The sequence below is a fragment of the Eucyclogobius newberryi genome, unplaced genomic scaffold, assembly GCF_026437365.1.
Source record: "Eucyclogobius newberryi isolate DKJ021-1_F unplaced genomic scaffold, fEucNew1.0.hap1 SCAF_3, whole genome shotgun sequence".
NCBI lineage: Eukaryota > Metazoa > Chordata > Actinopteri > Gobiiformes > Gobiidae > Eucyclogobius > Eucyclogobius newberryi.
In genome coordinates, this window is record NW_027315945.1 from 7,228,324 (window position 1) to 7,240,808 (window position 12,485).

At 40.5% G+C, this 12,485-nt stretch overlaps 1 protein-coding gene across 2 annotated transcripts in view; it reads left to right on the forward strand.

Annotated features, from left to right (window-relative positions):
* dgkb (diacylglycerol kinase, beta) overlaps positions 1-12,485 on the forward strand; it is a 205,012-nt gene that overhangs the window by 168,456 nt on the left and 24,071 nt on the right. For both annotated transcript variants that reach the window (XM_072460154.1, XM_072460155.1), the window contains 2 exons: positions 1,907-1,997; positions 6,916-7,111. In XM_072460154.1, the coding sequence (XP_072316255.1) occupies positions 1,907-1,997; positions 6,916-7,111 (287 nt within the window). The remainder of the gene's footprint in view (positions 1-1,906; positions 1,998-6,915; positions 7,112-12,485) is intronic.

The following is a 12,485-nucleotide window of genomic DNA, read 5'->3' on the forward strand; positions in this document are numbered from 1 at the left end:
TCATGTCCAACCAGGAAGTAACATTATAAACGTTATTAAAATTGTTAAATTGGGTGTAAATAGGCAAAGTGTTTAGTCAAATCTTAAATAATCATAATAATAATGTTCAGTATCTTTTAGTGAAATGTGTCGTCTAAGCTTTTGTATGCACTTGAATTTATTACTAACAAAAAATGTAAATATTCCAGAAATGGTTGAATGAAAAGCTGATATTTATACTGGACAATGTCGTGGGCCTTACTAAGCCCCGTGCACTCGCACCTCCTGCCTGGGCCTCCGCCATGCTGTATGCAAACATGCTGGATGGCGTTAATTAGGAGGCTATAATGAAGCGCAGTGGTGAGTCCAGATGGTGACTGCAGGCCCTGGAGAGGTCATTGATCATCAGCCTGAGCTGCGGGGAGGGGGAGCTAGGGGAACTGCACCCCAGCCTGAGCTAATTGAGGGCCACTGAGATTACCCCCCTTCACACCCTAGTCCTCCATGTCAGGCACCAAGACCACCCTGACCACCCCGCCAAGTGCATCACCAATCCCCCCCGCCAAGTGCACCCCTGCCAGCTGTATAAACAGGGCTCAACTTGCTATTTTTGGCACACGTTTTTTATAAATATTTCATAAAGACCATTTTTTTGCGAGGAATTCTGCAACTGATTTTCTTTGCAGATATATAGAATTGAAATGTGGATTAAAAATTGTGTAATGATCAGATCTTGAGTTTACAATGTCTATAGCTCTTGTGCTATCTTTGGGTCTGGATGACCCACAGGTAGAACGCCTCCCTCCACAATATGACATTTTTGTTGTGTTTGTTTTTGTTGTTTTATGTTTAAAACATAAATAGTAAAAAAAGAATGTGTTTTTAACCCACACACTATATTTGAGGGTATCACAAGGGCTAGACTACCACCCTTAAACATTTTTATGAAACAAACATGCTGTCAGATTCTAATATAACTGAGAAAAACAAGACATGATATGGTCGTGTCGATCAAAATAATTTATTCCCTACAATTACAAAACTAACAGATTAAAGAACGCATGTCCTGTCCCTCAAGTTCCACCAGCCGGTCTGCCCCTGGTCTGCGTGCTCTCTCTCACACACAAAGGATATGAATATTCATAAAAATTATGAATGGTGGATCTTCTGAGACCACCTCTCGGAGACATCGCGGACATGCTCGTTCCTAATATGGTCATGAGATAAGACACGAGGAGTTGGCTGACCTTGGCTGACCTTGGCTGATCTCTGAGAGAAGCAAAAGAAGCAAGAATGCATTTGGTGTGTGTGTGTGTGTGTGTGTGTGTGTGTGTGTGTGTGTGGTATGCATGACAATAAAAGGTTAATTAAGGCATTACAATATTAAATGTGTATTAATTACAACAATGCTAATTAAAATTATGAATGTATAAATTATATTCTATATTTCTCACATTAAATCATTAAGCATTACTTGGATTGTATTCTAAAATTTATACCTCAAATTACATTGTAATTGTTTTGTAGATGTTTAAATATAGCGGTATATGCAAAAATGTCCTTCTCTGCATCACATTTCTACCTGTCTACCTGGGTCTAAGCGGCAATGTTTATACATTTAATAAAGCAGTGTTTAAGTCTCTCATGTTTGAATAATAGCATGCCACATTCTCATTCCAAGCATTTTCAAAATAATTATATTCCAGAAAACACATTTTGTCATAGTTTTTATGAAATAGAAAAGTACATTTGTGAACTTTATCTAACTCTAACCATTCAATTTGAGGATCTTGTCGATTTGATAATGATATCTTCCAATATTGGTTATCAGCCAGCCACAAAAGGAAGACAATTATCAGAGAAAAGGATGTTATGAAGCCTATATTTTGATGTGGCCTAAACCCGCTCATGTTGTCTGTCTTTACAGAACAAAAAATAAGCTGTGGTATTTTGAGTTCGGGACTTCCGAGACCTTCTCAGCCACGTGTAAGAAGCTCCATGACTTTGTGGAAGTGGAGGTAAGTTTTAATCTCTGAAGGAAACATATTTTATTTGATTATTCAAATTTTTTGAATCACTTTTGGATACCTTCAAATTTTGTACGATACAAGTTAAAGAAGCTGTCCCTATTATTAGATTATTGCCCCTAGATTTCTAATTTGACACACTGATCATGAAAGAGTGAATCCACTGGTCCATATTCACATGCCGTCAATGAGACTGAGAGAAAAGTGACTCGGGAGTTGAAGGCAGAGCGGCCCACTTTCCATGACACTGTAACACGCCTGGGAGTCAAATTCATTGCCGGGAAATAAAAATCTGAAAATACTGTAGTTGGGAATTTGTGTACTTTATGGTAAATGTATTTTATACTGTAGAGCCAGTTGGCCATAGTTGTGTGATATCCTACCACCAATATATAATTTCAGCATGATTAAACCCAGCCATAGCTTAGTTTTATAAACAGAGACTAATATAAGTGTATAATATAGTGGGAGATGTACGACCCCCCAAAAAACAATTCAGACTGCGCTGCGGTCACATGACTAGCATTGCTTAGCTTTATTCATAAAGTTTCACCAGCATTTCTACTCCGCGCTCTACTCCGTGCAGGCCGTGGCTCTTTGGGTCAGAGGCCCTCCCACTCTAGGCCACGGAAATCCCGCTCGAGCCTGCAGCATTTGGGAAATCCCGCCCGCCACAGGTGACGCTGCTCGCCTCTACAGTGGAACGTCAGCTCGGTCCACACCAGCCCACTTACTCATCAGCACACAGGGGAAATCCCCAGTATCCCCGTTGGCCAGTCTGCCCTTGGACATACTGTAGCTCTGATAAGCAGTTGTGGCCATAGTTGTGATAGGACACATTTTTGCGGTTTATTAACTGCCCTAATGACAGCTGAACAGAGGTCCCAGGATTGACTCTTGGGGCTGTATGATCTGAAACAGGATCTGCCCTATGTTCCCTGGTACCTATGTTACCCGAGACCTGGGTTGGAGTTTGGGTTAGGGTTATATGCTGTATATAAATATATCAGAATCAGAATCAGAATTAGAAAAGGTTTATTGCCACTGTCAATGAAGAGAATTCACAATCATTGGAAGTCGTTTTGGTGATTCGGTGCAACATAAAACAATGAAAAAAACAGATATATATAAAATCAAAACGGCATGCGTTAAAGAAAAACAATTTAAATCTTCTTTAGAATAAAACTAAAAAATAGGTTGCTATGTACACAACATGTATAGTTAGATTTACAGTGACCAGTGTGGTGCTGGTGTAAATGTATTCTCAGATTTTCAAGAACACAGTGTCTACATTTTCTGCAGCATAACTATTCTGATCCATTCTGCAAATCTAAATGTTTATCGGTTAAATTAGCTAGTTATGTTTTTCATTATTAAAAAAAAATGAGGTAGAGTCCCTTTAATTGTACAAATGAGTTTCTCTCGATTTTGTAATGAATTGCACCAAGTCCTCCTGACCAATCAGTGTGAACACGCCCTAAGTCTTTCACACAAATTGCCATACCAGCTTTATTGAATCAAATGATTCTGTTGAATCTACTGTGACATCTATAATCTCCATTCAAATCAATTACACTTGACCTCCCAAGGGGTTACTTCCATGCAGCTCATGTGATATTCTGACTGGTCATTGTATCTCTATGTTAATCTGCAATTACCTTTATTAACGATCAGTCTATATTCCCATTGAATTCGAGTACGTTCCATAAATAGTGCTCTTTGTAGACAGCTGAAGTGTGATGCGTGAGTGTGCCGCGTACTCCCACCTCAGCCCGACACACGCTAACACACAGGTAATTAACCCGCATGACCCTGCTGTGTGTGATATTGAGTGATAATGAAGATGGCGTCCATACAATTCATCTTCCGCAGGTTAGAGGCACGCAGGGCCTTTCATTAGCCAGAACCCAGTGACAGGGGGCCGGTATGGGGCCAGGATCACACAGCCTCCAGGTCTGCTCTGATACAACGAGCTCGGCTGGTGTAAAAGCAGGGTTTGACAATACTGTTTTCACACTTGGACTAAATTGTAAGATTAGGTTTAATTATATATTTAATACGCTGATCATTATATGGCATGTAGACGACACATCTTAAAGGAGACATATATGTACATGTAATGCTTCATAATTTTGTAAACAACAGTATTATATTTCAGTAAGGCTAGACAAGTTACACAAAGTAATTCAAAGTGCTTTACAGAACAGAAGAAAATGCATTAAAATCACAGAACAGATAAAGACATAAACTATCATCATAAAATGTACTTGAAAAGACAAGAGTGGAAATAGAGCAGTGTTTAGTGTTGATTTGAACATTGAGTTGAAGTCTATCTCAAATCTTCAGGAAGACTATTCCAGAATTTAGCTGCATAATTACAGACATTGACTTCCTGTTGATAAAAAACTGGTAAACCCCGTCTCCTCATGGGACATTTCACCGTAGCAAGCAGTGGTTTGTCAATTGTATATTGTTTTTATTTTCTTTTGCTTTGTAACATTTTGTAACGGGGATAGGGGGTAGGTGAAAACAGGGATTTTCTGAGCACTTTAGGCCCTATACAGTTGCGGGACAATACAAGACTCAACCCTGCAGCAATCAATCAAAATACAACTTTGCATATACTAACGATAAGGTTGTTAGAAGGTTAAAATGTTATCATTTAAGTTTATTTTGCACAATATCGCTGTGTCCCAGCCAACCTTGCTGAATTGCCCTGATTTATTCATGTAATTGTATCTAGGTCATCAAGATAAGATACAATTTCAATCATAAATGCTCCAGAGTTGATAGCGCTCGATAACTTTTTCTTTATGGACCAAAAGAGACAGGTACAAAGTTTTGAAATGAAAGGGAAAAAAAGTCAAAGATGAACGGAAAACAGTGAAGATCCAAACTTTTTGACAGTTTGTGCTCTGTTTTTTCTCTCATCCAGCCCTCACCTCAGAAGACAGCTGGTCAGTCAGATAGACACTCCAAAGACACGGAAACGTTCAACACTAGCAAACTTTAGCCAAGTGTCCTAGAAGGGAATCAAGGGATAGGTGGTGAGTTTGTCTAGTGATAGGTTTAGTAGCATTTTGCACACTCACTGGACTCATTCTGATCATTTCCGCATCGTTTCTTTGAAAAGATTATACTATTTTAAAGATGTTGATCTTCCCCCTGCTTTTCCCTATGAAGATATTACTACGTGATTGGTTAAAGCTTTATCTGGAATGTTCCACAGAATGGCACTTATTTTCATTTACTAAATTGCAGGGTTTTTCTGCTTGAAAAAAATATCTTGTAGAAAGTGCATTCTCATTGTGAGCAGTGTTGCCTCTCCACTGATATGACCTGTTACTTGGCCTGCATTTCTCCATGGAGAATGAGATGTTTAATACCGTACTGTGGAACATTCCAGATGAAGCTATCACCAATCCATTGAGACAAGCATTTGGCGGACCCTCCACCTGAAAATTTACATTGTACTCCTTTATTTTGTTTTACTGGGTATTTGACTAATCCAAATGGAAAGTTAAAGAGAACATAATGTGTCTGATCAATTGTGTTTCCTCATGTATGTATATGTATACGGTATGTATGTATGTATGTATGTAGACTTTCATGAATTTGCAGATTTAAGCCTGTTGTACAAAGTTATGCATGATTTGGGTCCTGCTCTACTGGCAGATTTTATCTGCCAATGGTCAGTCACTAAAGGGTCAGTGAGAGATGACTGTTTGCTCCCTTTGAATGTATACCTGTGTGTACCTTTAGTCCTGGTCTGTGAGAGGGGCCACAGAGTGGAACGCGATAGCAGAGATTATTAAGCAACAAACCACATATAAGACTTTTACTAAACTGGTAAATACATACACTTGTCAGCACATGTTGTGTGGTTCTTATTGTTGTTTTGTACCATGCACCATGTACAGTATGTTTGTTTTTGTCACGTTAATAAGTTTAACATCACGGTAACATCACGGCGAGGGGACTATAGATGAAAAGTAGCTTTTTGGCTAATTCTGACTTTTTTACTCATGTTTATTCAAGTGTTTTATGAAATTGCACTGTCCCCTTCCAAATAAACACATCTAATCCAATCTAAATCTAATGATATAGTCCTTCATTCTTCATATTGTCCTGCATTCAAAATTTGAGTAGTCAGAAAACTTTTGTTTTCACTTATCCCATATCCCCACTCACATCTCTGTACTTACTTAATCACAAAATTCAGACCCCAGGTTATACTGTATATGTAGCGTTAAACAAACGTCAAGTAGGCATTTTTCAACATTCAAAACACATAATTAAACATTCACTGCTTACTGTGGTGAAATTCTGCTATGAAGAGGCAGTACTTAGTAGTTCTGCAGATTTGAAGTGAAAGTCACTGGAACCGTTATGATCACAAACCAGATTTAGATTTAAATTGCGGTTTACAATGAACAAAATGTAAAATAATTATCTGTGTTACTGTTTAATACTTAATACGACAAAAAGCATTAAATGTCATTGCATAAGAAATATAATAAGAATTTAAAGAAAACTATTTTTTGAAATCCCTTTGGTACACACATTAGGGCTACACAATTTGTGAAAAATAGCCAATTGGGATTTTAATTTTAAGTATTGCGAAATTACAAAATGACTTAAATAAAACAAGCCCAAGAACTAAAACTAAACTAAAAATAAAATAATTGTATGTATTTCACAAAAAAATTGTACAGATCTAAACTACAGCATTGGCATGTTTTAATGCATACGACAGGATATTTTGTTGTTCGAGGAGGAAATAATGAGAATAGAAATTATGTAGCCATTTGCTAATTGTGTCCATTCAAATTAGGATTTTGATTTAAATGCACCTCATCCCCACTGGGACTATATCTCTCTCTTCTGTCCTCTCCCTCCTTCCGCACAGTGTGATGGAGTTACCCTGGACCTGAGCACCATCTCTCTAGAGGGCATTGCGGTCCTGAACATTCCCAGCATGCACGGTGGCTCCAACCTGTGGGGGGAGAGCAAGAAGAGAAGGGGCTACCGCAAAGGAGCCAAGAAGAGCCAGGACAAGAGGGCCCCAGTGCTGGACCCCAAGGAGCTCATGTTCGCCATCCAAGGTAAATAGCAATAGTTGAAAATGTAATGCCTCCCGAAAGATCTTACAACTAGTGTTCTATCTATCTAGGTCAAAATTTTAATACTTTAACTATCTACCTGTGACTGACTGGTTGGTTGGCTGCCAAGCGAATTGAATAATGAAAATTGCTCAATTTCGGCCTTTGCAAGAAAACCATGCCCAAGATTGTCCGCTGTACGTGCTATCTGTAAATCAGGTTCTAAGATACTGAAATGTCCAATGTCCGAAATCGCATGTCCGAAATTGTTTCCATGCATTAGAAGTAACTACAATTTTCGGTTTTAAGATTTCACTGTCTAATTCAATATAACTGATATAACTGCAAAATTAACAGTTTATTACTGTATCTAAAAAAAGATTAGTCTGGTTCCGGAGAACAGGGCAGTAGAGGCTGAGTAAGATGTGGAGCTAGAACGAAGTATTGGACTTCTGCGCAGAGGAGAGGAAGGTGTTAGCTGGTAGGTACTATAAAACCAAACCAAAAAAGACAAACGAGTTTCAAGAAACGGTTATAGACCATAAAGGGTGTGAAACAACCATCCTTAATTGACATTCTATAGCAGGTGATTGGAATGTTTCTCAAATGTGGAAGGCATCTTTTGAATATCCTTGTTTTGTTAAGAATATAATCTTTAACTTCATTTACCCCCAAATTAGTGCTTTCCTTGTTTATTCTGCTGAAATCCACCCCGTTTTATAGTTTTCTCTAACCCTGTTTTGACACAAACGGACCATGCATTTCTCTGATTGGTTAATCCGCCAGTCAATCACACCCATTGGAAATCAGGGACATAGGATAAGGTTCCAAACCAGATCTGACCGGGAACTTAACCCAATTTATTTTATTAGAATTGTTTTCATTGCTGGGAATTCTTTTAAAAACATTGTTGACTCTCCACAGATCTGGCTCGTAAGCTCCTGCTTTTAAGGGAAATTGTTGCTGCAGGGTTTTGCTCTCAAGAACTTAAACAATGATGTCCCTCTTCTTGTGTTGTCAGTGTGTATTGACCAATTGCAGCACATCTGATATCGCTGTCATGTTTGTTTAGTAACTGTGTTTTCCAATTGTGCTACTTCCAAAAAAGATATAGACTGCTTCTCTCTGTTTGGATATTTGTTAGTTTGTAACTCACTGGATATTTGCGGCTCTGACTTTCTCCATTGACACAACTCCAATTGTCCTTGTTGAATCCAGATTTAACTTTGTGGAACTTTCTTGTGTTCATGAATATTTCACCAACGACAAGGTGAATCAAAGGATTTGTTTGGCGAGAGGAGCAGTAATGTCGTTGCGCTGGCTGTCAGGGCCTGAGCAGTGCTGAGTGCAGTGTTAATGGGACCGGACTGGGGTCTACCCTCAGCACATTTACGTCAAAAGAAAAGAGCAGGAAAGTCAGTGAATGAGAGCTTGAATGAACAGAGAAATCAGCAGCCCTCACTACAGAAAGCTAAAGCAAATTGAGTTTTATGTTTCTGGTGTCTGTTGGATTCTGGAATGTATTGACGTCATTGGCCCCAGATGGGCCAGTGGGGCCAAGGCCTTTTTTCTTATTTATTACATTATATTTTAATAAGGAAATAAACACACACCTGATAAATCAAACAAAGACAAAAATCTATCTTAATGAATAATTGTTGTGTTTTCCTTCAAACTGTGGCAGCACTTTGTGATAAAAAATATACTGCTGTTTGCTGTCTGTATATAATAATTTAAAAAAAAGTGGAATGGACGATTTTTTTCAGATTTTTTTTTAATCATATTTCCTCGTGGCGTGGATAAAACATTTGTCCTGCCACGTATCAATCATAAAACGCACCTACCGCTCACCTGCAGCCGCGTGCGGTTCGTCCCCACGTTTCCGCGCGTCTAAGCGTATTGATCTATCATAATATAGTTCCCTCAGTGTACGGGGCAAAATGAAGACGGAGAAAGACAGTTCGAGCTGACGCAGAAGTGGACAGAAATCTGCGGGAGACGAGAGATGCGATGCGCTCCGTTGCGCTAATAAACAAACGCACGTGTGTGTTGTATCAGTCCGCACGGGGGAGTGCGCATGCGCACTTCCGCCTGCGTTCTCAAATCGCCGAAAAATCGTCCATTGCGTCTTTAAGTATTTTATGCCTCATCTATGGAAATAGCAGCTGAAGCAGCGATCTGATTGGTACTTGGGTGGTCCACCCCCAAAAAGCTGCTGTGGACATGCTGAAAATGAATCCATGTAAATAGATTCAAAATCCAACCTCAGGTTGTGCAGTGTTAAAATCAGGTACCCCAGCTTTAAGTAACCTTACTGTAACTGCCCTCCAGCTTAATTAATACTTTTCAAGTGATGTCATCAACATTCTTTTGAAGAGGTGAAGCTAACTGGAGGCCTCACTCTGAAGCTCCGTTATGCAAGTTAGACTTTAATCTGAGTTTTGTTTTAACACAATCTCATCGTACAGAGCTTAGACTTAGTTTGAACTGCAACAGATGAGTTGATTTATGTAATTTAGTTTTGTTTTGTTTCATTTCATTTCATTGTTAACATTGGGAGTTTGCCCAACCAGTCCACATGTGCTTTGTGGATCTGGAGAAGGCTTTCGACCGTGTCCCTCAGGGTGTCCTTTGGGGGGTGCTCCGGGAGTACGGGGTCAGGGGCCCTTTGCTCAGGGCTGTCCGGTCCCTGTATGACCGTAGCAGGACCTGTGTTCGCATTGCCGGCAGTAAGTCAGACCTGTTCCCAGTGCATGTTGGACTCCGCCAGGGCTGCCCTTTGTCACCGGTTCTGTTCATAGTGTTTATGGACAGAATTTCTAGGCGCAGTCAGGGGTCGGAGGGTGTCCGGTTTGGGGACCACAGGAACTCATCTCTGCTGTTTGCAGACGATGTTGTCCTGATGGCTCCATCAAACCTGGACCTGCAACATGCACTGGGACGGTTTGCAGCCGAGTGTGAAGCGGCTGGGATGAGAATCAGCACCTCCAAATCCGAGGCCATGGTTCTCGACCGGAAAAAGGTGGCTTGCCCTCTCCAGGTGGGTGGGGAGTCCTTGTCCCAAGTGGAGGAGTTCAAGTATCTCGGGGTCTTGTTCACGAGTGAGGGAAGGATGGAGCGTGAGATCGACAGGCGGATCGGTGCAGCGGCTGCAGTGATGCAGTCGCTGCATCGGACTGTTGTGGTGAAGAGGGAGCTGAGCCGAAAGGCAAAGCTCTTGATTTACCGGTCGGTCTACGTTCCTACCCTCACCTATGGTCATGAGCTTTGGGTAATGACCGAAAGAACAAGATCGCGGTACATGGGGGGAGCTCGAAGTAGAGAGGAGCCAGCTGAGGTGGCTCGGGCATCTGTTCCGGATGCCTCCTGGGCGCCTCCCTCGGGAGGTGTTTTAGGCATGTCCCACCGGGAAGAGGCCCCGGGGAAGACCCAGGACACGCTGGAGAGACTATGTCTCTCGGCTGGCCTGGGAACGCTTCGGGATCCCCCCGGAGGAGTTGGAGGAAGTGTCTGGGGAGAGGAAGTCTGGGAGTCCCTGCTCAGACTGCTGCCCCCGCGACCTGGCCCCGGATAAAGCGGCAGAAAATGGATGGATGGATGTTAACATTAAAGTAAAAAGCTAGCATTAGCCCAACAGTTTTTTCAGTCATGCTTACTGTTTTGATTAAAAATCAAATACCCAAAAAGAAGGCTACCCCAAAAGAATTGTCTGTTTGCTGTAACCCGACCCAACATTTTTCAAGTGGGTCGGACGGTAGGCAAATTCTTATTTTTTTTTACTTTGAAGGCAAAAATTTGGCCTTTTTTTGACTCGGAGTGACCGCCAGGGGTCAGGCTTCAACAGTCAATGACGGAAAATGTCTCTATCAACCCAATTGGGAGGCTAAATCTCCCGATTTTAAGATATTTCAATCGACCTTTTGTACGCCGCTATCCTTTATTTTGGTAGCAAAGGCGAGCGGGGGGAACATGCGGGGGACACGGGCGCCGCCATGTTTGTTGTGATGACGCTGCTGGGTGTGTTTCAATCCCAGAATGCATTGCGTAAGTCAAATTTAAATCAAGTCACACCGTGATAGAGCGTGACATGTACTGTGGCCACTTGAGTGGTGCCGACAGAGGCAAACCACCAACAGAAAATATATCTTCTGTCTTTCGCGTTCTGTTTTGTTACAGAGGCATGTGGAGGACTGAATACTAAGTGCGTTATCAGACCTTTGGAATGAAAGATAGGTTTACAAGCCTGATAAAAATATTCGACACAGCGATTTAGGAAAGACCGGTCGATGAGTTGGTGAATTAATTGAAAAATAAAAGATTTTGACGTTTTTTCAACAAAATGCTGATATTTTTTTTTCAGTCGGCTAGTGTCATACCGGGTCGGTCGGGTTACGGCAAACAGACTATTTTGTTCAGCCTAAATATCTTCTTTTTTTTTTTTTCAAGTAATCAAAATGAGTTTTACCCCAATATATTATATAAAAGAAGTCAAAATCTGAGAAGAAGTCTAATTATCATGCAATGTTAGCATTCTGCTTCACACTTTGAATAATTAGGATGCTAGGAATGCATTAGGAAAGTGAGGAATAAGTCTACCAGCAATATGAAAAGTTAATGAGTTATAATTTGAAAAATGTTAAGATACAGAGCCTAAATGTTAAATCCATGCAGAATAAAATTGAACATTTTTTTTTTAAATCTGAAGTGTTTTCTGTGTTAGTCAGGTGGTTGTGTATCTTACATGCATTGGCATGCCACTGGGATGGATGTATCAGTCTGTATGTGGACATGACAGGGAGAATCTGCAAACATGGCTGCTGCTCCCTCATGATATTTCTCTCTGTGAAGCAATCCTAAAGCCTGATCTTACTGCTCCCATTCACCATGCCCTCTGGAATACTCAGATACATGGTACAAGCACTTTGTTTTGGCTGTTGCTTCATAGTGCTATGCTTTCAGATGTTCTCTTCTTTTCTGCAACAACATTACTGGGATTTAGATCAAACACAAGCAGTGTTTTGTTTCAGAAAATATACCAATAAAGGTCTGTTATACCCTTTGTTTCATTAGGGTTGAGGACAAGATAAACAATGTAAAATCACAGGTTGGGGACAAACATTTAAAGCACAAATGTAAGCCATTTCACCGATGTTCATCCTGCTATATCAAAGAAAAATGCAAAAGTCATTTACTATTGGATCCATATTTAAACTCAAGCAGTAAGGTGAAGAGGTGAAAGTAACTTACAGGTACTTAACTAAATATGAACTTGTGAGGAGTCCTTATTGCTCCCCGCCCACAATTTCCTCTTTTTGCCATGGATCAGCCTCACACCTTTAATAAGACTTGGAACATTAATATTTGGTTGGTATAACAT